A 23,508-nucleotide genomic window follows, 5' to 3' on the forward strand; every position below is an offset into this window, starting at 1 on the left:
TAGATTGCATACCTTAAAAATTAAGGTCATACAGCCAGCGTTTGAATCCCTGCTGTACACAACAGCAGTTTTTTTTTTTTTTTTTAAATTGGGCCTCTGCATACGGTTTTTCCACTTCAAAGTGGAAATATTAGACCTTGCCATGCAGCCTTGTTTTAAGGATTAAAACTATTAATGCACAGGAAGGGATGTTAAGAGCGTTATCATGTCCTGGATGCTGTTAGCTGGTGTTAACACCGCTACGGTAATAGCAGAAAAAGATCCCTTTCTTAGTCTTAGGACAGAAGTACAGATTAGGTGTCATCTAGTCAGCTCGGTAAGAAGTTGCTGCATCTGCGTTTTGAGAAGTCATGTAAAACATCACTCTTTTGTCTTAAAGTTCCTACTGAGGGTGAGATTTTCTTCTCACGGGTGTGATCCAGAAGCAGAATCCTCAAAGGCAGCGTTCGCTTCAGCTGCTGTGCTGTCAGTAGAGACAACATGGGTTCACCCCACAGCTTGTTGGAGTAGCAGTGTTGGAGAAGTGTGACGTGCTCTGACTAACCGAGAAATGAGCAGTGAGGGAGCTGTCTGGACAGATGGTGTGTGTCCCAGATTTCCTATCATGTAACTGTGACCTTAAAAGGCAGAGAAAAGAACAGGGGAAGGCTGTGTGGAGCAGTTTCTTTGGAAGACTCCCCAACCATATGCCATTGTCAGCACTATTTCCTTTAAGGAAATAAAGGATTTATCACACTGCCATTTTTAAAGGGAAGAACCTGAAACTGTTATGGGGTCCACTTCAATCAGACATAACTCAAACACCAGGTCAATGCAGATGACAGAAATGTATTCTAGTCAAGCTGCTCCTGATCCATCAGGGCCACAGGCAGACTCAGGAGCTGAACTGCAGCAACGAGCCAGAGTATCATAGGCTACGTGAGTTTGCAAACCATGAGGATCTGTGCCAAGTTATTGTTACATTTGCCTACCAGCCAGGGGAGGAGTTGGTTCCTGGGCCTGGAAACAGGAACTTAGTTTAATCCTGTCAGCAAGATGGAGAAGGTGTCCCTGAGGTGGCTGGACTCAGACAACTGCCTCCTTAAAACAGAAGCTGTTCAGCTATTGGGAAGTCCCCAGCTCCCCTAGGGCCTGAGACTTTGAACCTAGTTTCCCCCTATGAAAGTGGAGTCTGAAAACAAAATGGCAGTACTTAGGACAATTTTCTTTTGCTTGTTGCCAATAAAACTAGTGTAAGGGGTCTGGGTTTATTTTATTTTATTTTATTTTATAGTGCTGCTTAAAACAAAACAAACAAAAAAATGTGTTGTTCATGCTGAGAAAAAAAAAAAACACTATAGAATGCTTACCATTTTTTTAAGGAAGGAACTCCGTGGGAAAAGCTTCTCTTTCTACAGTGTGCTCCACATGCCTTCTGGCTGATAAATAGGATTCTAAGATTTAATAATAGTTTTACTATTAGCAACTGTAAAGATGTAGTTACTGGAGTGCCTGCTAGATAAAACTGTAATAGTTTTAGATATTTCTGTATTACACTTTGGATTGTGTATTCTTACTACCAACTCAGGCTCGAGAAGCTTAAGCACAGTGATATGAGGTAACTGTCCAGAGTTGTGGACCATCAGTAACAGCGGCACGATTTAACCTCAGACTTGTTTGGCTCTGCCCTAGTACTTGGGTTAGTAGCATGAGCTGACCCATGTCAAGTACTTCACACAGCGCCTGTGTCCGCTTCTGCAACCACCACTCTACATTCCCAAGCTGCTGGGCTGGCACAGAGCACAGCACCTCCACAGGAGCTACCCTGCCTTAGTCACCCTGTGGGTGAAAGCTATATGTTCTGTGTCTGTTTCATTTTCATACCTTGTCTGTGTTTCTCACATCTGCGTTCTCTCTGTAGAGTTCAGATCACCAGCAGTAAAGGGGGATGGCGCTCTAACAGGGTTTTTGAGGAGTGGTGGAAGGGAAAGGATAATCTGTCTAATTTTCCTGCAGAGTTTGTAAACATTATATAAGTATTATATTAGCATAAGTATATAATTATATTAGCATAATTATGGCATTGTTGCTTTCTAACATATTCAGTGGGATATACAGGTAAAACTGTCTTAGAGCAAGGTTCATGGGGCGGGAAGTTTTTCCTTTTTAAAATTTTATTAGCATGTATTCATTGTAAATAGTAATAGGTTTCATAAAGGCATTGTTTTCAAATATGTTGTGTATTTTGGCATCCCCTGTAGTCTTCCCCTTGTCCCCACCTTCCCTTAGTCTGGTTTCTCATCTCATGCCGTCCATATGTAAGGAGTTTATATGCCCGCATAAAATCTGGGACCCACAAATGAAAGTGAAATGTGACACTTTTCTTCCTGAGTCTGGTTTAGTTCACTTAATATGATGGTCTCCACTTGGCTATTTGCTAGTTATTCTTAGTTCATTCTTAGTTAAGACTAAAACTCCACTGTGCATGTGTGTACCACAGTTCTTTAACCTGCTCACGTGTGCTCACACACCCACGTTGACTCCACAGTGTGACATTGAGAATAGTGCTGCAGGAACAGGAGGTGCACATATCTGTGTGACATGTTTGACTTAGAATCCTCTGAGCATATATCCCTCCATGGGATCATATAGCAGTAGTTCAGAAACCTCAGACTTGACAACAGTGGAATTGCATGAAGCTTTGAGTAAAGAAACAGGTAGTAACCTATAGAATGGGGGAGGGGCACCTTGCTTCGTGCATGTAACAATATCTACAATATATAAAGAATCAACAAGCTAAATAGAAAAACCCAAACAACCCAGTGAGTAAATGGGCTAATGAAATGAAAAGACAGGTCTCACTGAGGTACCGGTGGCCAATAGATCTCAATAGATGTAAATTAAAGCATCACGAGGATTTCGCCTCACCCCAGTCAGAATGCCTATCATTGGGAAAGTCAGGAATAATGAATGCTGACAGAGATGCAGGGAAAGGGAATCCATATACACTGCTCCCATCACTATGGAAACATGGGGGCTCCTCAAAAAAACCACTGTTTCTGCCTAACTTCTCAGCTCCCACAGCTATTGGATTGCGTTTCTTTGCATTCTTTCCTCATCTGAGTCAATGTATGGATAGAAGCTAGACATTTTAGAGATAACCGGAAGGGCTAGTGTTTATGGGATGCTTACTTTATAAGGTGAAAATGCCACATTTTTATGGCTACCTTCTAGTTTAGCCCTCTCAGGAACTTTGTGCTAGAGATTTGAATACTGCTACCTTTAATGGAGGAGATTAAACCAGAGCCGAGAACAGATCTAGGCCATGGCAGTGCAGAGCCCATGTTTTCCTCCTCGTCCTCCTGCTTTTAAAATCAGTTTTACGCAAGTACAGAGTACATTCGGGTTACTCACTGCACAGCTCCCTGGTTACTCTTACCTTCCTCCCACCCATGTCTCTCAGCCCCTCTCCCCTTCAAGCAACCTTCCCATACTCATGACTGTTTTATTCAAGTGTCCCACCGAAATATAACCAGGGCCTGTGGCCCTTGTGTGAGTGTGTGCTAGTGTGACTCACTGATGGGTACTTAACTGCAGACTCTCTCCCCCTCTCCCAGAATCTGTTAGTTGCCAGTAGTTCAGCCATAAGTGGTAGGGCCCACGAGTCCCCTTCCCTGTTTATAACTGACTAAGTGGGCCTGACATATGTAGCAGTGTCAGTAGGCACTCCTGCTCTCCCCAATTGCCATGGCTGTTGGTTCTTAGGAAATGGCATTTTGCAGACCTCTCTCTACCATCCAGTCAGAGTCCACACTTTTTCTATATACTGTTAGTGTCACCAAGCTCACTGTCATACTGTGAATACTCCCTTCACTGTTGGGACAATACAGCTACTGCTATCACCCGCAGGGAACCCTTTGTTTACTGGGTTAATACTGGATCCTATAATGTTGTCTATTTGCTTACTGGATACATCTTCAAAACTTGACTTGTCCTTTTTAAGACTACATTCCCAAGTGTAGTATTTATTACTTAATGTTTTTATTACTTTATTTCTGTCAAATTTATTTCTAACTGCTCTGTACTAAAGATGCTGTTTCAAATGTACCTTAGTGTCTGCTCTCAGTGAGATCATAAGCTAGACCGTAAAATAGATGCAGCAATATTCTGTAAGCAAAAAGCAAGGTGATTGAACTGTGTGCCATACGCAGCTGAGGTCCTTATCAAAAAACAGCAACGAAGTATGGCTAAAATAGAGGAGTCGGTGGGTGGACGAAGTATGGCTAAAATAGAGGAGTCGGTGGGTGGACTTGAGAGCTGCAGAGAAAGGTAGATGATAGATTGTTTACTTTTCTACTCCGATTATTCCAATTTTTTTAATTTCAAAATTCTCTAACTTTCTAGGCTATTTCTCCATTTTACTGACAAGCAATATTAACTTATTTAATAAGGAAGCTATATAATAACATATTTAATAAAAATATTTAATGATAAAATTTAACTTCTTGCACATTTATGCATTTAACTCTTAGGGTGTCTTTAGTTTTTGACACTGTCTAGTACATGGTGGTGCATATTGAAGGATCACAGATCAAGGAACAGCGAATACAGTACTGACTTAAGTGGTGCTCCAGAAATAATATGCATGATTCCTGACAGTTAAATACCCTGCTGATGACTGACATTGTAAAGTACTGTTTCTGCTATTTTTTGAGCTACAGGTTCCCTATTGGCCATAAACCACAGATAATGTCATGCAAGGCAATTTTTTTTTTTTTTTTTTTTTGGTCACAGAAGCAGATTTGGCTGGCAGTTGTGGCTTTTAATCCAGAAGCAAAGGCAAAGGCAGTTGGATCTCTGAGTTTGAGGCTAGCCCGGTCTACACTACTATTCTAGGATAGCCTGGGCTAAACAGAGAAACTCTGTCTCTGAAAAACCTTAAACAAGCAATCAAACAAACAAACAAGTAGCTTTGTTTACATCTCCTTGTAACTCATTAAGTTATGGCAACTACCTTAGTGGAACTAACCCCAGTGTGACTTTAAGTTGAAGCAGACAAACTTTTAGATAATGTTTTTAACTTTTATAAATAAATAACATTTCTAACCTAAAAAAAGTGAAGTCATCATGCCTGCAGAATAGCGATTACTTCAGGTTGGGAAAGGGAGCCTAGAGTTGGTCCCTGCATGCTGCATGCTTGGACTGTATTGATATGTACACTCACCAATATGTGTTAGTCACACGTAAAGCAGACACAGCCATGCTGACAGCATTGGGCTATGCTGTATCATACAAAGAAATCTCATCTGTGCAGTGCAGATCGTGTCATATTTTTTGTAGTATCCCCAGAGCTAAGCCATGCTTCCTCAATAACTATTAAATTATGAATATGGATGGAGAAATAAATTAATAGGGTTATGGTATATATTGCCAGATTGTGTTCTGATTTTTGATAGTCACCAGCAATAAATGATACTGTTATATTATTGAATTTCACATTGTAATTTGGTCATTGCTCCTTTGAGTCATTTTTCCCCCTATGGTTTTTCATTAATGCAGGATATCATAAAACAGGATCAGTTAGACATACATGTTATGCACTCATTGATAAGTGGCTATTAGCCCAAATGCTTGAATTACCCTAGATGCCTAGAACAAATGAAACTCAAGACGGATGATCAAAATGTGAATGCTTCACTCCTTCTTTAAAAGGGGAACAAGAATACCCTTGGCAGGGAATAGAGAGGCAAAGATTAAAACAGAGACTGAAGGAACACCCATTCAGAGCCTGCCCCACATGTGGCCCATACATATACAGCCACCCAATTAGACAAGATGGATGAAGCAAAGAAGTGCAGGCCGACAGGAGCCGGATGTAGATCGCTCCTTTTTAGATCTGGCTCAAGACCCCATATGAACAACAATGCCAAGCAACCAGAGCTTCCAGGGACTAAGCCACTACCTAAAGACTATACATGGACTGACCCTGGACTCTGACCTCATAGGTAGCAATGAATATCCTAGTAAGAGCACCAGTGGAAGGGGAAGCCCTGGGTCCTGCTAAGACTGAACCCCCAGTGAACTAGACTGTTGGGGGGAGGGCAGCAATGGGGGGAGGGTGGGGAGGGGAACACCCATAAGGAAGGGGAGGGGGGAGGGGGATGTTTGCCCGGAAACCGGGAAAGGGAATAACACTCGAAATGTATATAAGAAATACTCAAGTTAATAAAAAAAAAAAACAAAACAAAAAAAAAAAAAAACAAAAAAAACCAGGATCAGTTATTAATGAGAGGTTGCAAGAGTTATTACCTTGCAACTATTTCAAAATCCATAGCCTCCTTAGTCCTACCAGACACATGATTCCTGCTACTTAGTAGTCTCCATTTCAGAATTCAGCTATGAAACATTGTAACACTCAATATTATATCATTTTAAATAGTTGACCACTATGTAGAAACCTGCATTTAAACGTTATACATTTATGAGTTAAGGATAGTGAATCCAGGAAATCTGTTAGCCCTGAATTCAAGTCCAAGATCTGCGTTTCCACCACCTAAGCTTCTGAGTTCTCCTCAGTGAGAAGAAAGTAACTGAGTCCTTCTCAGCGTGCACTGCTTGTTTACATAGCAACATCACCTGTTGTAGGACTCAGGTCATGACAGGTCTCAACTCTTCCTAATTCCAGAAGTCTGATGAGGAAGGTTCAGTATCATGTAGTAATGAAGGGAAAATTCATTACTGTACTGAAGTCTACCATTGATTGCAGGGAGGAATGCAGATTTATATGACACACCGTGGCAGAGAGATGAGTTGTAGGCCTACAAAGGGTAACGGTTGGCTTAGTACAGTGGGGATGGCCAGTAAGTCGCCTTGAGTTTAGTCTAAGAAGGAAACCTGTGAGAAGTGTGGAAGCGATGCTGACGAGTGCCAGTGAACAGCACTTGCCAAATGCTGAGCTGCAAGCACACAGGCCGACTTCACCTTAAGGACTCTTCTAATGGATTGTTCTTGTCGTACTTCACGCGACAGTCATTGGTTCTTGGCAGCACTTGGTATTCTCTTTAATGTTTAACCATTTGTGTTAGATACACATTGTTACCGTGCCATAGATTTAATTTCCACTTTTTTATATTTATTGGCCATCTAGATGCTCTGTTTTGTGGGGAACTTACTAAATATCTTGGTGGTTTTCCTGTGAGATGTCAGTCCTCTTCTCACTAACCTTAGCTCTCTATTTTAAAAACCTCTCCTTCCAGTCTGCCTTTTATTGTTTCCTATGTTAATGGAGCTGACTCACTGAAAGTTCTTGCTTTTTTTTTTTTTTCTTTTCTTTTTTTTTTCGGAGCTGGGGACCAAACCCAGGGCCTTGCGCTTGCTAGGCAAGCGCTCTACCACTGAGCTAAATCCCCAACCCAAGTTCTTGCTTTTAATGTAATTCTGTATAGCAGTCTTTATGTTCAGAACCTTTGGTGCCCTTTTTACAAAGTATTTTCCTATTTGAGGTAATGAAGGTATTTTCTAGGTTGTCTTTTAGACACTTTGTTTTATATATCACAAAGTAAAGATCAAGTTTAACCTCCGACTTTACTAGTTTTTGTTAGTGTTCTCTTTCTGTTCTAAGAGCCAGTCCAGTGTACCACATTACATTTAGACTCGTTGGCTTTTGACCCTTGGTTTTAATCCACGAGTTTGAGAATGGCACTGGTAATTCCAGATTGCCATCCAGCATTGTCCTAGCCCTTCCCCAGTCAGCGGCATTGACTTGCTTTCTCTGTAAAGTTTAGTACCGCTGTAGAAATGATCTTCCTTCTCTCCAAGTTTTCATAGATCTTCCCTGACCCCCAATCGAGTTCTTTCTGCTGAATTTTTCAGTGACCTTTGCTAACCTATTTGCCCAAAATTACAGATAAGGTTAGTTTTGACAAACTCTCAGGCTGAGTGAGATCTCAGTGCCTCTTGACTGAATCCATTCTCTGCCGTTTAGTGAGCAGGAGAGGTTGGAGAGGTGGTGCTCGGATGGTTTGATCCAGCCTTGCATCTTCAGAGAGCTGAGACGGTGAAGTGAAGCCATTCTGCTTTCACTGTATTATAAAGGTAGCTTCGGAGCTGTCCCTCGTGTCTCTCACAGCTCAGAGGCTGATGTAGCTCTGTAGTCCAGCTCTCAGAAAACGTTTGTCTCTGCAGGACTTACGCTGCACAGCTGACAGAAGATTGAGTAACTCCCTTAAATGAGCATGTTTAAAGCGTCGGCTTTTCCAAAGAGATCCCATCTCCTGTTCTGTTTATATCTTCATATTTTGTAACATACTGATTATGTCATGGGTCTCCGTAATCAGATCTCCAGACAGTGAGTGAGGAGCAGGTGTAAGAGGAAGGACTGAGAGAGAAACCCGAAGAGGTGGTGTCTTCCAGAGTGAGCTTTGGTTTTTTTAAGGAGAAAATCATACTACTAAACTTTTGTTTATGTGAAGTAAAAGTTATATTTTTTCAAACATATTTTGTTAAATATAATTCTGTAAGATGCTAATTTGGTAGTATCCGAAGAGATGTTTCTGCTACAAGATGTATGCCAGGTGTTAACAGTTTTATTCAGCTAAGCAGAATGGTTTGATTTTACCCATGCTATCCAGATGTCCTAAATGTTCATCTTCTAGTGACCAGACACATTGATTGTGTATTCACACACTGGAATATTACTCAGTGCTGAAGAGGAATGCGTTACAGATATACTAACGTGGATGAATCTTCAAAACATGCAGAGTGAAAGAAGTCAGATGGGAGGGGGACTTAGATTTCCATCTATTTGAATTTGTCACTGAGCATAGCGGTATGCATGTGGAATCCCAGTGCCCGGTAGGCTGAGTCAGAAGCTCAGGAGTGCCCCAGGCTCCCTCCAGAAACAAACCCTTCTGTGTAGGCTCTCTTCATGTAGTATTGAGCTCAGAAAGCGCCTTTTACCACCAGCCAGCACGCACTGCTTTTTAAAACATAAAATAAATGCGTTTCATTCAATAAGATTTTACCTTAAAACCTTGATTTAGGTTAAAAATACAAAAATACTGTATAGTTTTAAAAACTGATGCTAAGACAAAATAATCTAAGATTACACATTGAGAAACAGCACTGTATGGGGCCGGAGGCAGCGAAGCTGACCAAGGAAGACCTGACTTACGGAGACCTTTGCATCTGATTAGACAAGTTAGGTAATATGCTATGATTTTTTTTAAAACTCTTTTTAGATCTGGCGTGAAATTTGAACTCCTAACTTTAACCTCTCTATCTAATTATTATATCTAAAGAAAGTTCTTCAAACATTATCTGATTGAAAATAATTATAGCTAGAATCTTAATTTTTGCTGATAAGCTACAGATGTAGTTTGTAATCATAAAAGGTGTCCATTGACCTGTTAGCAATGCTTTATCCTTGTGGGCTTTAATTTGTCTACTCATTAGTAATGTAAATTATTACCGCCTCCTCTTCCTCTGCTGCCTTCATTGCTCTTTCTCGTGTGTGTGTGTGTGTGTGTGTGTGTGTGTGTGTGTGTGTTTATTTAGGAGTGGAGAATGAGAAGTAAGATCTCAGACACTGTTTCAGCCCATGTCCTGGAGAATATATTAACTCCTCTATAACTCCTTCCTCATGGTACCATTGTGGTGGGATTACGAAATGTTTAGTGGAAGAAACATTTAACCCTGGCTGTCCTGGAACTCACTCTGTAGACCAGGCTGCTTCAAACTCATAGATCCTCCTGCCTGTGCCCCTCAGTGTTGGGATTAAAGGCATGTGCCACCACCAATCACCTGATAGTTTTTAAGAAGAAATACTCACCAGCATACTGTGACTTTGGTTTTCTAAGAGTTGAGTCTAATTCTTAGATGACTGTGTAAGAGCAGGATTGTTAAACATATACAAATTTGACAGGGGAAAGTATAAATATGTCATAATTATTATACCTTAAAACCTTGATTTTACATGAAATACATGCCCATTATTTTACATGATTAATGTATATTAATATGAAAATGGAATATGAAACAAAAAAGGTTGGTAACTAACTGTAATAGTATGGTCTGAACATTTAAAAGGCTAAGGCGTTTTTGAAAGTTTGAGGTACAACAAAAGAGTACCAGGTGTGCTTTATCAATAATACAGGGCAGAGGATGATGAACCATAATCTTACAAAAGTTGAATAATAATGATTAACTTTTAATGTTAGACACAGTTAAAAGTCACATTCAGGGCAAGACAGAAATAACAACATTTACAAATATAGAAAGGCTAAGGAGCTTGAGGGCTCACAGGTCTGTACTCAAAGACATATTAAAGAAGCCAGAAGGGTTGCTGGGGAGGTGGTACAGTGGTGAAGGCATATACCATGCAAGCCAAAAGAGCAGAGCTCAGATTCCCTAGAGCCCATGTAAATGCCCATGGGCATGTTGGTTCACCTCTAGTCCCAGCCTCGGAAGGAACAATGAAAGAGGAAAGACTCCTCAGAGCAAAGTAGCTAGAAAGAAGAGAGACAGGGAGGATTCCTGATAGCCACAAACAAGCATGCGTGTCACACACGCGCGCACACACACACGCACACAGAAGGAAAAGACAAGAATCAGAGGGAAGCTAATCATGTATTATATATGTTACAAACATTAATAAAAATCTTCATTGGTATGTGAGTCTAATTTTCCACATGAATGAGAAAGAAAGAAAAGTATTTTTTATGACCATAGTGGAATTGCTTAGAAATTAGTAATTTAAAATGTTTTTAAATCTGTGGAAACTTTTTAAATATTCTCTGTTAAAATGAGTACAAAGGTAAATTATAGTAGAAAATACAAGACACTTTGCACAACATTACTGAAACGGAATGTAAAAGAGTAAATATACATTTATAGCCTTTAAGAAATACTTGTGAAACTTGGGTCTGGAGAGATGCCCACTGGTTAAGGGCAGTGGCCGCAGTCCCAGAGGAGGGCATGAGTTCAATTCCCAGCACCCAGTTGGGTGTCTCACAGCTACCTACAACTTTGACTTCAGGGGAACCTGACCCCTTCTGTGGCCACACACACACACACACACACACACACATACACACACACCCATACAGACATATTCACGTAAAGATAAACTTATTTTAAATACTCATACAACGTAGGGATTCCCATGAAGATCAGTATAGATGACCAGTGAAGTCTGCCAGAGGAAACGGAAGGAGGCAAGGCAAAGAAACTGATGAAAGACCAATTCCACATGCTGTTGTTTAAAAATATTTTTGAAATTTGTATAGCAGACATTTAGCACGATTGATCAAGGTGTGGAGTAAATAAAGATAACATTTATTCCCCAAGCCCAAGATGCCTGGCCCTTTGTACTTCTCTCGGGGTTGTGCTGACAATGAGAAAATACTATGGGAGACCTTAGATCAAGCAGTACAGCCATCGGGGCAAGATGTGAAAATGGTTTTGTTTTTGTTTTTTTAAGTAGGAAAATAAGAATTGACTCAGGAAGATATAGATAGCCTATCCCCAAGTCAGGGAGATACATATGGCCTATACCCAGCCAAGAAACTGAATTAATAACCAGAAAGCCCCTTTTCTCCCTCCAAAAGTCACCAAGACCTCCATAGTTTACAAGTAAGCTGACCATCATGTGTTCACACAGGAAGTCCCCTGTGGGGATAGAGCCTGTTTATAAACCCAGGAAGGGAGCAGCTTAGGCTCAGTACCTCAGTACCCCAGTACCTCAGTACCTCAGTATGTGGGCAAACCCAGACATGGGCTGCCCCTGAATAGGGTTAAGCAGGGAAATGGCACAATAAGCCCGGGTGAAAGCATGGTACAAGAGCAGTTTCATAGTGCATTAGTGCATATACTTATTAGTGTGATTCTTTACCCCAAAGGATCGAAGGGAACACTTCCTGTGCATAAAGCCTGTCTGTTATCCCATCTCCAGCCTTGTCACAAGGGCTGGAGGCCAGGCTGGTGACTGAATTGATGTCATTAAAAAAAAAATTCTATAATTAAACAAAAATCTTTTAAGAAAATTTGAATTAAAAGGGCTATGGAGTGTCCTTAACTTGATGAACAGAAGATAATGAAAACCCAGAGTGAGCATCATGGTTAATGGGGAAACTTCAGAAGTTTCTCCATTACAGTCTGAAGAAGCAGTGTTTGTGGACTCCTGTTAAGTGGTATGCTGGTATTTAGGCACCGGAATAACAGATACATTGGGAGGTGATGACGACAGAAGATGCTAATGTTAATAGACTGTGTTGCCTTGAGAGAAATTCTGGGGGAGGGGGAGTTTGGCTGTGCTCGTGGAACTGCAGCATTTGGTGCAGACTTCCATGTAGAAAGGTCAAGTTCTACTGCAGTTGACCGGTCTGTCTCACTTAGCCTCCTTAATTAGCGCCAGTAAACAGTGCTCAAAAACTTTCTTCTCATCTAGCAATTATGCTCATAGATAGTACAATTAAGCTGACAAACTCATCTTAACTACCCAAAAGTGGCTTTATTGGTTTAAAGAATTTGGAAGGAAAATAAAAATATCCTCCTCTAGCTCACCCTTCAATCCAGCAACTGTTCTGACTGCCATTTTAGGCAGAAGCCCCAAGAAGCAAAGTGGTTCGAGTTAGGAACAGATGGGAGAAGTCTGTGATAGTAAGAGCTCCTAAATGTGTAGCCCAGGACAGAGCGACTCAGTCTAAATTTAAACCTGCTCCCATTTTGGATCTCACCCTAACTAAGGCTTTAAAGTATAGACTGCTCTGCCAGACTTAATCATAGCTTTAATCCAAGGTAACACAGAGGTTTAATGTCGATCAGTATTTACTGGTGACCCAGGTAAAGTACAGTGCTTGTGCTGTTCTGGGTGACTTCCTGCCCTTTTCCTGTCTGTGTCCCGACTCTAATTAGTTAAAAGGTTTTATGGCTTGTTTATCTTTCCTGTTCTGGGAAGCTAAGGTATTTGGTTGAATAGAGAGAGTAGAGAAACAAGAATCACAGAGAGTTTGGGGATGGGGGGGGGGGGGACAGGTTTATGAACAAACGTTAACACTAGCATTGTTTCTGTATGATTTTCGCGGTGTTTCTATTTTACATGTTCTGGGTTTGCTCTTGGATTCTTCACTGTTGCAAGCACTGTTATACTCTGCAGTATTCTACCATGGGTATCCTAAAGCCGTGACCGTTCTCTCTCAGCTGTAGGATGAGACTCTAGAACTAATAGTTAGGAGAGATGCTTCCTGGCTGCTGTTGTGAAGGGAGAGCATGCCTGCCTCACTTCAGGCTCATTGTGTCAGCTTGATGGTGTGGGACAGCTGGACAGTCTGCTGACCAGCAAGTGGTTGCGAAGGGTGGAGGCTGATGATGGATGGTTGTGTCTCATGACAAATGAGTAATTCCATGGATATGTGTGTGCAGAGTAAAATTGGGACCAGCAGATGTTGGTTCTAGGCAGTATCTTATTTCTTTCTCAGCTAGGAGACTTTATGTGACAATCTTTTCATAGACGCCAGCAGGGTGGGGCTGTCCACTCACCGCCAGCGTCCACTGGCTTTTATAGAGGCACTTGCTGCTTTCTTTAGAATTTATTCAGACACATTTTCAAGTACAACTTCATGTTCACTTAGTGGTGAGATAAGATATTCAAAAGCAGAATCCATTCTTGGGGTTTACTTGGTGGTAAACATGATAATCAGATACAATCAATTACCTTTCCTCCAATTCTCTACACTGTCTTTAGCTTTCTGGTTTACTAAATTCTTATGGTCCCTATTATTGCCATTTCAGGAATAATTACTGAAAGTTCTTTTTGAGTTGTGAAGAAAAAATTCTCATTGAGAATCTTAACACAGAATATAGAGCTATGTAACTTTAAATAGACTTGCTACTTTTAGTTTTCCTTTGTAATGTAGCACGTGTAATTTATTCTCAATCTGAAGTACCTATTTAAATATTTTGTGTTTTGAGACGGTCTTATGAAGCCTAAGCTGCCCTAGAGTCACTGTATGACTCGAGCTGGACTTGAACTCCTGATCGTCAACCACTCCCTTCCAAGTGCTGCAATCACACACATGTAGACCATGACATGTAGACCATGACAGACATGTAGACCATGCCCATGATTATTCAAAGTACCTTTAAAATGCATATCTCCAGTTAACTCAAAAGCTTACAAATCCTTACGGTTCTGGAGCAGATGCAGGCGACTTCGTTTTAATCGGTATTTCTTAGACAGCTTTAGGGATGTTCTTTAGCGTCTAAGAGGAAAGAGGTAGAAAGTAAAGCCATTATCTGTAGAGCGAGGGATGAGCCTAGAGGGTGCTGTTGGAATCCGTCCATACCCGTTGGAATGCCAGGTAATGCAAGAGAAGAAATGACCACTTACATCTTGTGGAAGCTCGGCTGTGATACCTCTTTCCCCCGGCACAACCCCAGAGCTGATTCTGATTTGCCTAATCTTGGTGGGCTCCCATCTCTGCAGCAGTCTCTGGAACTTGGCTAGTGCCAAGCTTGGATTTGGTTTAGTTTGGTTTGGTTTGTACTTTTTCTCCTCTTTGGAGCTTATGGATGGGATTAGGTCTCCTTCAGATGGCAGAGACTAGAAGAAGACTGGGTGGCATTAATCCTGAAGGAAGAACGGGGTGCGGGGCAGGTTAAAGTGCACAGCAGCCGAGTTACTTGGCCTAATGCTCCCTGCTCGCCCATGTTTCTCTGCAGGTATCTGTTCCCCAAGTTTACACTGTGCTGGACGGAGTTTGTAGACATAAAAGTCCATGTTCCCTGTGAAACAGTTGACTACATTGAAGCCAACTATGGCAAGGCCTGGAAGATCCCTGTCAAGACCTGGGACTGGAAGAGCTCACCCCCGAATGTGCAGCCCAATGGGGTCTGGCCTATTTCGGAGTGGGATGAAGTTATCCAGTTGTACTGAGAACACTGAGCTCATGTGGGACGTTTCCCAGAAAGAAGGTAGGCAGCTGTTGAAAGCACTATGTTTTCTGCCTGATGTGAGAGCCAAAGAGGAGAAATGACGAGTTGGAAGACAGAAAAGGTTTTCTGACTCATGGGCCATCTAATCAGTTCTGCCACTCAGCATTTACTGAGGAGTTTATACACCAGGTGAAGTACTAGGATCTGGTGAACAGGCAGAGAGGAATGAGAGGCCAGCTTCTCTCTTGCCCTGTTGGTAAGCACTACAATTTTATGTTAAGGGAAACTAACCCACTCTCTGAAGAGGTGTACAGTAGAATGTATTCCATAATGATTTTTAAAATGTTAATTAATGTTTAAACCGGAAAGTGAGCTCATCAGACAAAGCTAACAAAGGATGTGTTAGTTGAGAGTAGTTCATTTCTGCCTGCCCTCGGGATTTAAGCTGCTGTGTTAGTGTTAAGGTTGTGGGATATGAGTTAATATTCCAGTGAGTGATTAGACTTTGTCTCACAGAGAAAAGACAGTGGCCAACTCATTTTACAAGCAGTGTGATACACAGTTGACTTCAAGCACTGGGCATTCTATAAGGGAGGATGAGAGCCGATAGCAGCTCTTGTCAAGACGTACACTGTTTTCATCTTTGAGATGAACATGGATGCTTAGATGGTGCTTGAATCCCTGACATCATAAGGATATTTTCACTGACCTGCAGTAGTACTTCCTGATAAATCATTCAGTCGTGCTATCCAAAAGTTGTGACATCTCAAAGCTTCCGTTCCTTATTTCATTCTTAGTCACTCTTAAACTCAAAAATGGAAGTTACTCATGAATATTTTTATATTTTATGAATGTATAACTTTTCTGCCTTTAATTTTAATATTGACACTAAGTAATAATAGACATACCTCTTAATTTTTTAAAAATACCCTTTATTTATTTATCAACCATAGTTCCATGTGTTTAATTTATGGCCTACACACTAATTTATTTAGCACAAGATATGCCTGTTCTTCTATCCAATATTACTTCACGGTTCCAAAATGAAGGGTTAACGTGAACCTGGCCATTACTCCTTTTCCCAGATTACTGTCTTTAAAGCCTGTGTCCATCTCTAGATTTTCATTCTGCTGAGTGTAATAGGGCAAGGGCTTCCTACCCACAAGTACTGCACAAGTGGGACCCTTGACCTACACTCCTGAGTCCATTGTAGTGGCTGCACATAAGCCATGCAGTCTCAGAGAGAGATGACACAGTGAGTGCCTGCCTGCCTTGCCTGGGAGGGGAGGGTCCACTCCCTGCTGCTTAGGGATGTGCTTCATGGCAACCTGGCAGATTTCCCTTGGCACGTGTAGTTACTACAGCAGAAACCAGGATAGATGAGAGAATGGGCTGGCAGAAAGAAAAGAAAAAAGAAAGAAAAAGAAAAACTTGGAGGAAGTAACTTGAAGCCACCTATTTCCAAATTTAAACTTCAACATGAAAACTGTCTTTGTTGGATGATATGCAGCAGTCTCCATGCAGCCTCCAAGTAGGAATATTGTCTCTCCATAAGCATCATCTAATCAGAGTGTTACAGTTATTAGCACACATGTACCCAAATGACAAATCATAATCAGCTCTTTCCTAGAAAATAAGTCCATAGAATACGTACCCAAGTTGTAGATACCCAACCCTACATATTTTTCTGTGTGCGCATGCGTGTGCACGCACACACCCCCACTCGCACACACCAGATAATAGTGTTTTTGAGGACAAACCCACCCTACCTGGAGAGGATCATTTACTTGTACTCAATATCAAGAAGTATGTTTATATCGTGTTCCTTGAGAGCTCCCACCTTCTGCCAGGAGATCTTACCCACCCCTGTTTAAGTTTCTTCTCTCATACCTGTCGTTGGAGTGCAAGGTCTGCCAGTGTCCATAATACAAGCTCTTGGTCCTGGGCACAGAGGTTCTGTAGTCTTCCCTTCATAGAGGATGGGTACCTGTTTTCCCTCTGGTTTGGCTTTAGGTTTTAGGTTCCGCCCACCGTGGAGAAATTTTCCCAGAATTTGCAGGTGAGGTTTACCTCTAAAAATGACTCCATGATTCAGTCATACTGAAGTCAGTGCTTCTTAACTCTTGAACTCTGCTGAGTGTCCCGAGATCTTGGGTCAGGTCTGCCCACCACCTGAACCTTTTCAGATCACTTCTCTTCCCTCCCTGAATATGCTAACTGTTATTCTCCTAATATGAGTGCTTTCTGGTCCCATTTGCCTGGACTGCTTGAAGATACCTTTACATTAACTCATTGGTAGTTCTGCTGCCGAGGATCTTTCAGAGGGACCCTGAGAAGCAGATGCTTTCTCGGTTTACGACAGCCATCTACTTCCCTAAGCGTGGAGGACTTGCCCCGCTCTTGGTTACAGTTACTGACATTGGCCACTGAGATGAAATAATAGTAACTAAAACTGGCCTCCCTGAGAGTACCTGAGATCCGTTCTTAGTGTGGCCTCCATGACACTCCAGTGCTTGGTGAGTCCTCCAGTGCCTCAGTGCCTGCCATTCCCCACGGAAGGCCTGAGGCGACAGAAAATGCTGAGGAGGGATGTTTCCTCTTGTCCAGAATTCTCAGGCTACCGTCTCACCTTTGTCTGGGGAGGGTTCAGGAGGTGGGCCAAGGGAGGGGAAGCCTTATCTACAAAAAATAGAACAGTTTATGTCTGAAGACATCACCAGAAGTCAGTTTCTGACTCTTGAAATGTTTAAAGGATTTAATGATGCATACAGTGCTTCCATTCAGGCCCAGCGTTAAGTAAGTACTCGCCATTTCCTAGTTCTCGGTTCCTTTGTAACGTGGAAGGCTGCACGACAGAGTTGCTTAGAACTAAAATTGGGGCACTGCTGAGATGGCTTAGCAGGCAAAAGCCCTTGTCACCAAAAGTGACATGAGTTTGATTCCCAGGACCCATGTAATGGAAGGAAAGAATCTCAAATTGCTTGTCATCCAATACACAGACTCTGATGTGCTTGGAGCTCCTCTCTAGCATGAGAGGACACCACACACACACACACACACACACACACACACACACACACACACACACACACACACACACACTAAGTAAATATAATGGAAAGTTTTTATTTTATCTAAGCATTACAGGTCGAATTATGTGATTTTTGAGTCATTGCCATATTCCCTCCACCTGAAACAGAGCTGGTTCTCACTTAGTTGACCAAGTGGTTGTCTTCTAATCCTATCCTATTGTACTATACCCTTTAAGCACAGTCAGATTGCTCTTAAGTTTTGTGCCTTGATTTTCAATAGTCCAGCTTTGGGCAGCTAACATCACTATATATAATGATTTGGAGAACCAAAGATTTTGGAATGCTTAGTTTTATTTACCTGCCTAGTCTGTATAGAAATGTGGGCTAGTTAGTCTAATTGCCCAGCATGTGTGAGGTCTGGATTCAGTACAAAGCACCAGAAGTCTGAGACAGAAGACTTAGCACATGCTGAAGGCCAGCTTGGGCTACCTAGTGAGTACCAGCCTATCCTGGGCTACAGTGTAAGACCCTATATTGATTGAGGACACAGGAGGGAAGAGAGAAACAGAGACAGAATGAGAATATACTCCTGTCAGCCATCTGCCCATAGATGTATGTTTTAATCTAAGCGAGGCAAAATCAGGATATATAGTGTGGATTTTTAAATAGTTAATTGTAGACAATTAACAGCCAATTCGATATTGATGCTTTTTGTATAGGACCAATAGGCAAGTGTAATGTGTTGAGAAACGTATTTCCAAACACTCAGAACACCTAGGCTAAAGCCTGCTCCTGTAACTCCTGGACCTAACGTAGAAGGATCGAAGAATCTCTGTGAGGGAGGGCCCATGTAGTGACGCAGACTTCCGTCTACTTATGAGTAACTTTCGCGGAAGGGAAAGCTTTGTCATATAAAGTATTCTGTCAAGCGCTTTAAGAATGATAAGCCTGTACAAACTTATGACAATGTGTTCTAAGCATGGGAACCAGTTCATGAGTTTGTTAAATGTAGTTCTGTCAACATGGGACATATGACGATGACATGTGTATTGTATGTGAACTTTCTAGACAAAGTTATGTTTTAAACAAGATAAAACTGGTATATGCTTACCAGGTTAAGATTTGGTTTTGTCCTCAGGTATAGTTTATGGTACTACTGAAATAGTTTTAATGTTATTACTCTGATCTGAATTTGTAATATATAGTCTACTTTGGGATGATTAATAAAAATTTTTAATCTCTTGTGCTCTTTTGTGTTTGTTTTTGAAAGTTTAACTAGAAAAAAAAAAAGACCGATGCATTTAAAACTAGCAAAATAGTAATCGTGCCACAAATACATATTTCAGAAATTCAAGTCTGGAAACCCTGGACTGGAGGTCTACACATATACACTGAGATCAAAACTCCTCAGTGACAAAATCTGCCACATGACACCTCTAATCATGCAGAATTTGGCTTATCAGCTCAGGGTAGCCAGGGAAAACACCCACTGTGGAGAATCATAACATACTTTAGGATCAGAGTCTCTAGAACGGTCTTTCAGAGGAGCTGAGAGAAAGCCCAACTACTATAAAATATATATCCCCGAGGGGGTGGGGTGAAAGTCCTACCTAGTTTATGCAAGCCCAGCAGTCTAGAGGAATTGTATACATCTCAAGATGGCAAGAAGAGGGCGGTGAGATGGCTCAGCAGCTAAGAATACTAGCTGCTCTTCCAGAGGTCCTGAGTTCATGACCATCTTTAAAGAGTTCGGATGGCCTCCTCTGGCATGTAGGTGTACATGCAGACGAATAATAAATGTCAAGAAGAAACCAAAGAAGGCTGTAAAGGGAGAGACTGTCAACCATTAGAAAACTCAGAAGATGTGAAGTTTGCCAAAATGGCTGCATAGATTCGGTGTGCAGCTCCTGTGGTAATCTCAGCCGTGTTCTCTAAAATTCATATGACAGGTTTACCTAGAGCAGCTCAAGCAGTCTTGACCAGGAATGTTCAACTAAAAAAAAGAAAAGTAAAGAAACAAGAAACAGTGCAGGAGAGATGGTTCCCTCCTTCAGAGCCCTGGCTGCTCTTGCAGAGGTCTGGGTTCAACTCTCAACACCCCATGGTGGCTCACACAACTGCAGTCCTAGAGGATCTCGCACCCTTCGCTGTTTCTCTGGGCACCAGGGTTATACACGGCACACATCGACACAAACAAGCAAAAGAAACAACACACGTTTAAAAAAATAAAACTTCTTCAGAGAAAGGGAGAGAGAGGAGGCAGGGAAAGAGAACGGAGGCAAAGGGATGTGGAGCTGGATGTGAGTCTTCTCACATTTTAACTGGTCTGTGCTCTTACAAGGAGATACAGTGTTTTACAGTGAAGTTGCTCTGTAGACACGACAGATCTTAGCAATGGTCTTCTCATCTGAAATCCACTGACTACGATTTTAAATATTAACTTGAGTCCAACTTTTTTCAAAATGTATATATGGACTTAGTATTAAAACTTTACATGGTAGCAGCATCTGGTGCCTGAGTCCCCTGCAGGAAGACTGCTGCGGGGTTTCACAAGGTGGTAAATACAGTCTTTTTCTAGAAGTTAAGGCCAAGTAACCCCAGGTCTTAGAGATAGCCTCAAAGGTGACCTTGGTGAAGCTGCCCAGTGTGTCAGTGTGACCCCAGCTCATGTGTAGCAGTCATCAGTGCTGCCTGCAGCAGCTTGAATACAGAATGAGCATGATGCCTGTACGTCTCAGGGCAGGGATGAGGCACACCACAGAGCCAGAGCAGTCTGTCACGTCACGTAGTATAGTGTGGACGTTTTCATTCTTCTTTTAAAATCTATTTATTTGATTTAATGTGTACACTGTAGCTGTCTTCAGACACACCAGAAGAGGCATCAGATTCCATTACAGATGGTTTTGAGCCACCATGTGGTTGCTGGGAATTGAACTCAGGACCTCTGGAAGAGCAGTCAGTGCTCTTAACCACTGAGCCATCTCTCCAGCCCCCAGACTTTTTCATTCTTAATCCACCAGTAGCTATAGCCTCTGCACTGGGACACGGGTGCCAGCAGCTACCTCCTCAGGACTCATGACATTCAGAACACTATTGCAGTCCCCAATGGCTACAAATTTGGCAGGCCCAAGTCAGCTTCAATCCTGGCCTGATCTTGAAAACCTTATCATGGGACTCCCCATGGGAAAGGTCAATAATTTTATGTTCCTGTCTGGGCAGGGGAAGAAGATCTTCATGGCTTTGACCAGGGGGCATAAGTTGGTGACTTCTTGTCATTGGCTCTGCCTCCAGAGCCTCACAGCTTTGACTCCAGTCTTGACCACCATGGCCTCCATGAAAGCTTCAGAGTTCTCCCAAGCACGGACCTCTCTGCTCTGGGACCTACTGCTGCGTGGGCACCATCCATTTGATATTTTCCTGAACAGGAAGTGAATCCAACTTGAAAATTTTTTCTAGCTCCAGAACTAAGAAAATGTCTACTATTTAAGTCCTGTAGTCGGTGTGGTACTTTATCGAGGCCCTCACAATCTGATGCAGTAGGTGAGACAGTAGTGATGGCAAGGAATGGGTGCTGATAAGCAAAGCCAAGCCGACATGAGTATGCTAAAACCATCCTCTGGAGGAAGGACAGCTTCCTCAGCAGTCTGAGAGCCAGCAACAATAAGTCTGACTGCTGAACAGTTATTCTGATAATCATTTGTGTTATTCAATTGAAAAGAGCAGTGAGCCAGAAGCAGAATTACAGAAGCCAAAAGCGAGATTAGAACATTTAGCAACTGTTCCAAGAACCATGGACTTGGATGGGTTAGGTCTTTGGTTTTGTTTTGGCAGGTGTTCCTACCTACAGGCCATGTTCTGTGGCTTTAATGGTAAGATCTGGAGGCCAACTAAGTTCTAGGGCCCAGTTATAGTAAGCTTTACCCATAGTCTACAGGATCCGGTTTAAGATGGGTTCAGAGCACGCAAAGCATTTCTCCTGGGTGACCACATAACAGTCCTTACAATAGACTGGCCTGGCACAGCGAGGCCCAACAGGTAGAACATATAAAACCACCTATATGAGAGCTGCGGTCTAGGGTCACAATCCCAAACTTTGTCACTAGCCACGTCTTCTCTTTTTTTTCTTTTTTTTTCTTTTTTTTTTTTTTTTGTTCTTTTTTTTCGGAGCTGGGGACCGAACCCAGGGCCTTGCGCTTCCTAGGTAAGCGCTCTACCACTGAGTTAAATCCCCAGCCCCCACGTCTTCTCTTGATCGACCATACAGACCAAACTGTAAGTAGTATGTCACCATGGCCCGAGTAGAATCCCCTTCACAGTGGACACCATCCCCCAGATTGACTATGCTGAGGCCTTAGAAATCTGGAAAGTTGGAAATCTGTTCCACAATGCTCAGTACGGTGGGCCATAATGCTAGAACCAGGCGAGTTCAAGAGTGGGGTCAAAACTGGGGCCCCGGAGGCAGAGCCAAAGATAATAAGTCATCAATTTATGCCCCTTGGTCTTGACCATGAAGATCAAGTTCCTGAAGATCTTCCTGTTCCTCTGCCCACACAGGAACATGACATTATTGACCTGTTCCCTTGGAGGTTTGGACGATCAGGCCAGGGTTGAAGCTGATTTGGGCTAGCCAGCTTTGTAGCCGTTGGGACTGCAATGGTTTTGTGTGTGAACCCTGCAATGTGGGTTTTTGTACTTAAAAGACCATCCTGAGAAAGGCTCAGGTTTACACTGGGATCCCAAACACCCATTATAGTCACTGGCTAGCTAATCAAGACTTTCTATTGACTTAAATCTAAGTCTGAGCAGTCTTCTCTGGTGAATACCCCACAACACATACCAACGTAGGTAAGTGCTCATGCCAGGCACTAATTTCTTGGCCAGCTTCTCCAGATCTTCTAAACGTTGGCTTAAGGGGATCTGTGGCCCATGCCCTGATTTCCTGTCCTCCCACAGTGCTACGCACCCAGCAGCTTTTCTCCTGGCTTATGGTTCTGGCTCATGGTGGCTCCCAAAGCTACTCCCCTAGACTTCACCAGGGCCTGGGAGAAGACCCCTGCCTGGGCAGTCTGTAGGCTTTCAAAGCTTGAGCTGCCCTGTGACTTGTACAGAGAAAGGAGAACCAGCTGAGGTGGAGCACAGAAGGACCAGGGAAGGTAGGCCAGTGATAGGGGTGGAAGAGCACCTCCGTTAGGCATCGAGGTCCAGATGCCGAAGAGCATGATCGCTTCCCATGTCCAGACCACTCAGCATGCTGGTCAGAGATTCTATCTCAGCATCCAGACCTCTGGGGCTGAGGACCCTGCTATTTGGAGTGTGGAGCCCCTGAGAACAGAACCAAAGAAAAGAGAAACAATACAGCTCCCATCCCCTGAATTCCTCTCAGCTCTGCTCTGAGAGAGATGCTCTATACATCCAACCCTCAACCCCAGGTTCTTGAAGTGATGCTACAGCTATTCTGCCCAATAGCTTGCCTATATAGCTTTACTATATAGTAAGAGAAACAAAAGACCAAAAATAAAAATTCTAAATGTATGTGTTACACTTATTTGTATTATATAATTGTTAG

At 42.3% G+C, this 23,508-nt stretch overlaps 1 protein-coding gene across 17 annotated transcripts in view; it reads left to right on the forward strand.

The window, feature by feature from the left end:
• The window catches only part of Fktn (fukutin), a 57,027-nt gene extending 37,839 nt beyond the window's left edge, over positions 1 to 19,188 (forward strand). For 15 of the 17 annotated variants that reach the window (XM_006238166.4, XM_063287925.1, XM_063287921.1 and 12 more), the window contains one exon: positions 14,698 to 19,188. In XM_006238166.4, coding sequence (XP_006238228.1) covers positions 14,698 to 14,911 — 214 coding nt within the window. In that variant the 3' untranslated portion in view covers positions 14,912 to 19,188. The remainder of the gene's footprint in view (positions 1 to 14,697) is intronic. The other 2 variants (XR_005504478.2, NM_001108667.1) reach the window with 2 other exon arrangements.
• Positions 19,189 to 23,508: the final 4,320 nt, after the last annotated feature.

Source organism: Rattus norvegicus, chromosome 5, assembly GCF_036323735.1.
Source record: "Rattus norvegicus strain BN/NHsdMcwi chromosome 5, GRCr8, whole genome shotgun sequence".
Classification (NCBI taxonomy): Eukaryota; Metazoa; Chordata; class Mammalia; order Rodentia; family Muridae; genus Rattus; species Rattus norvegicus.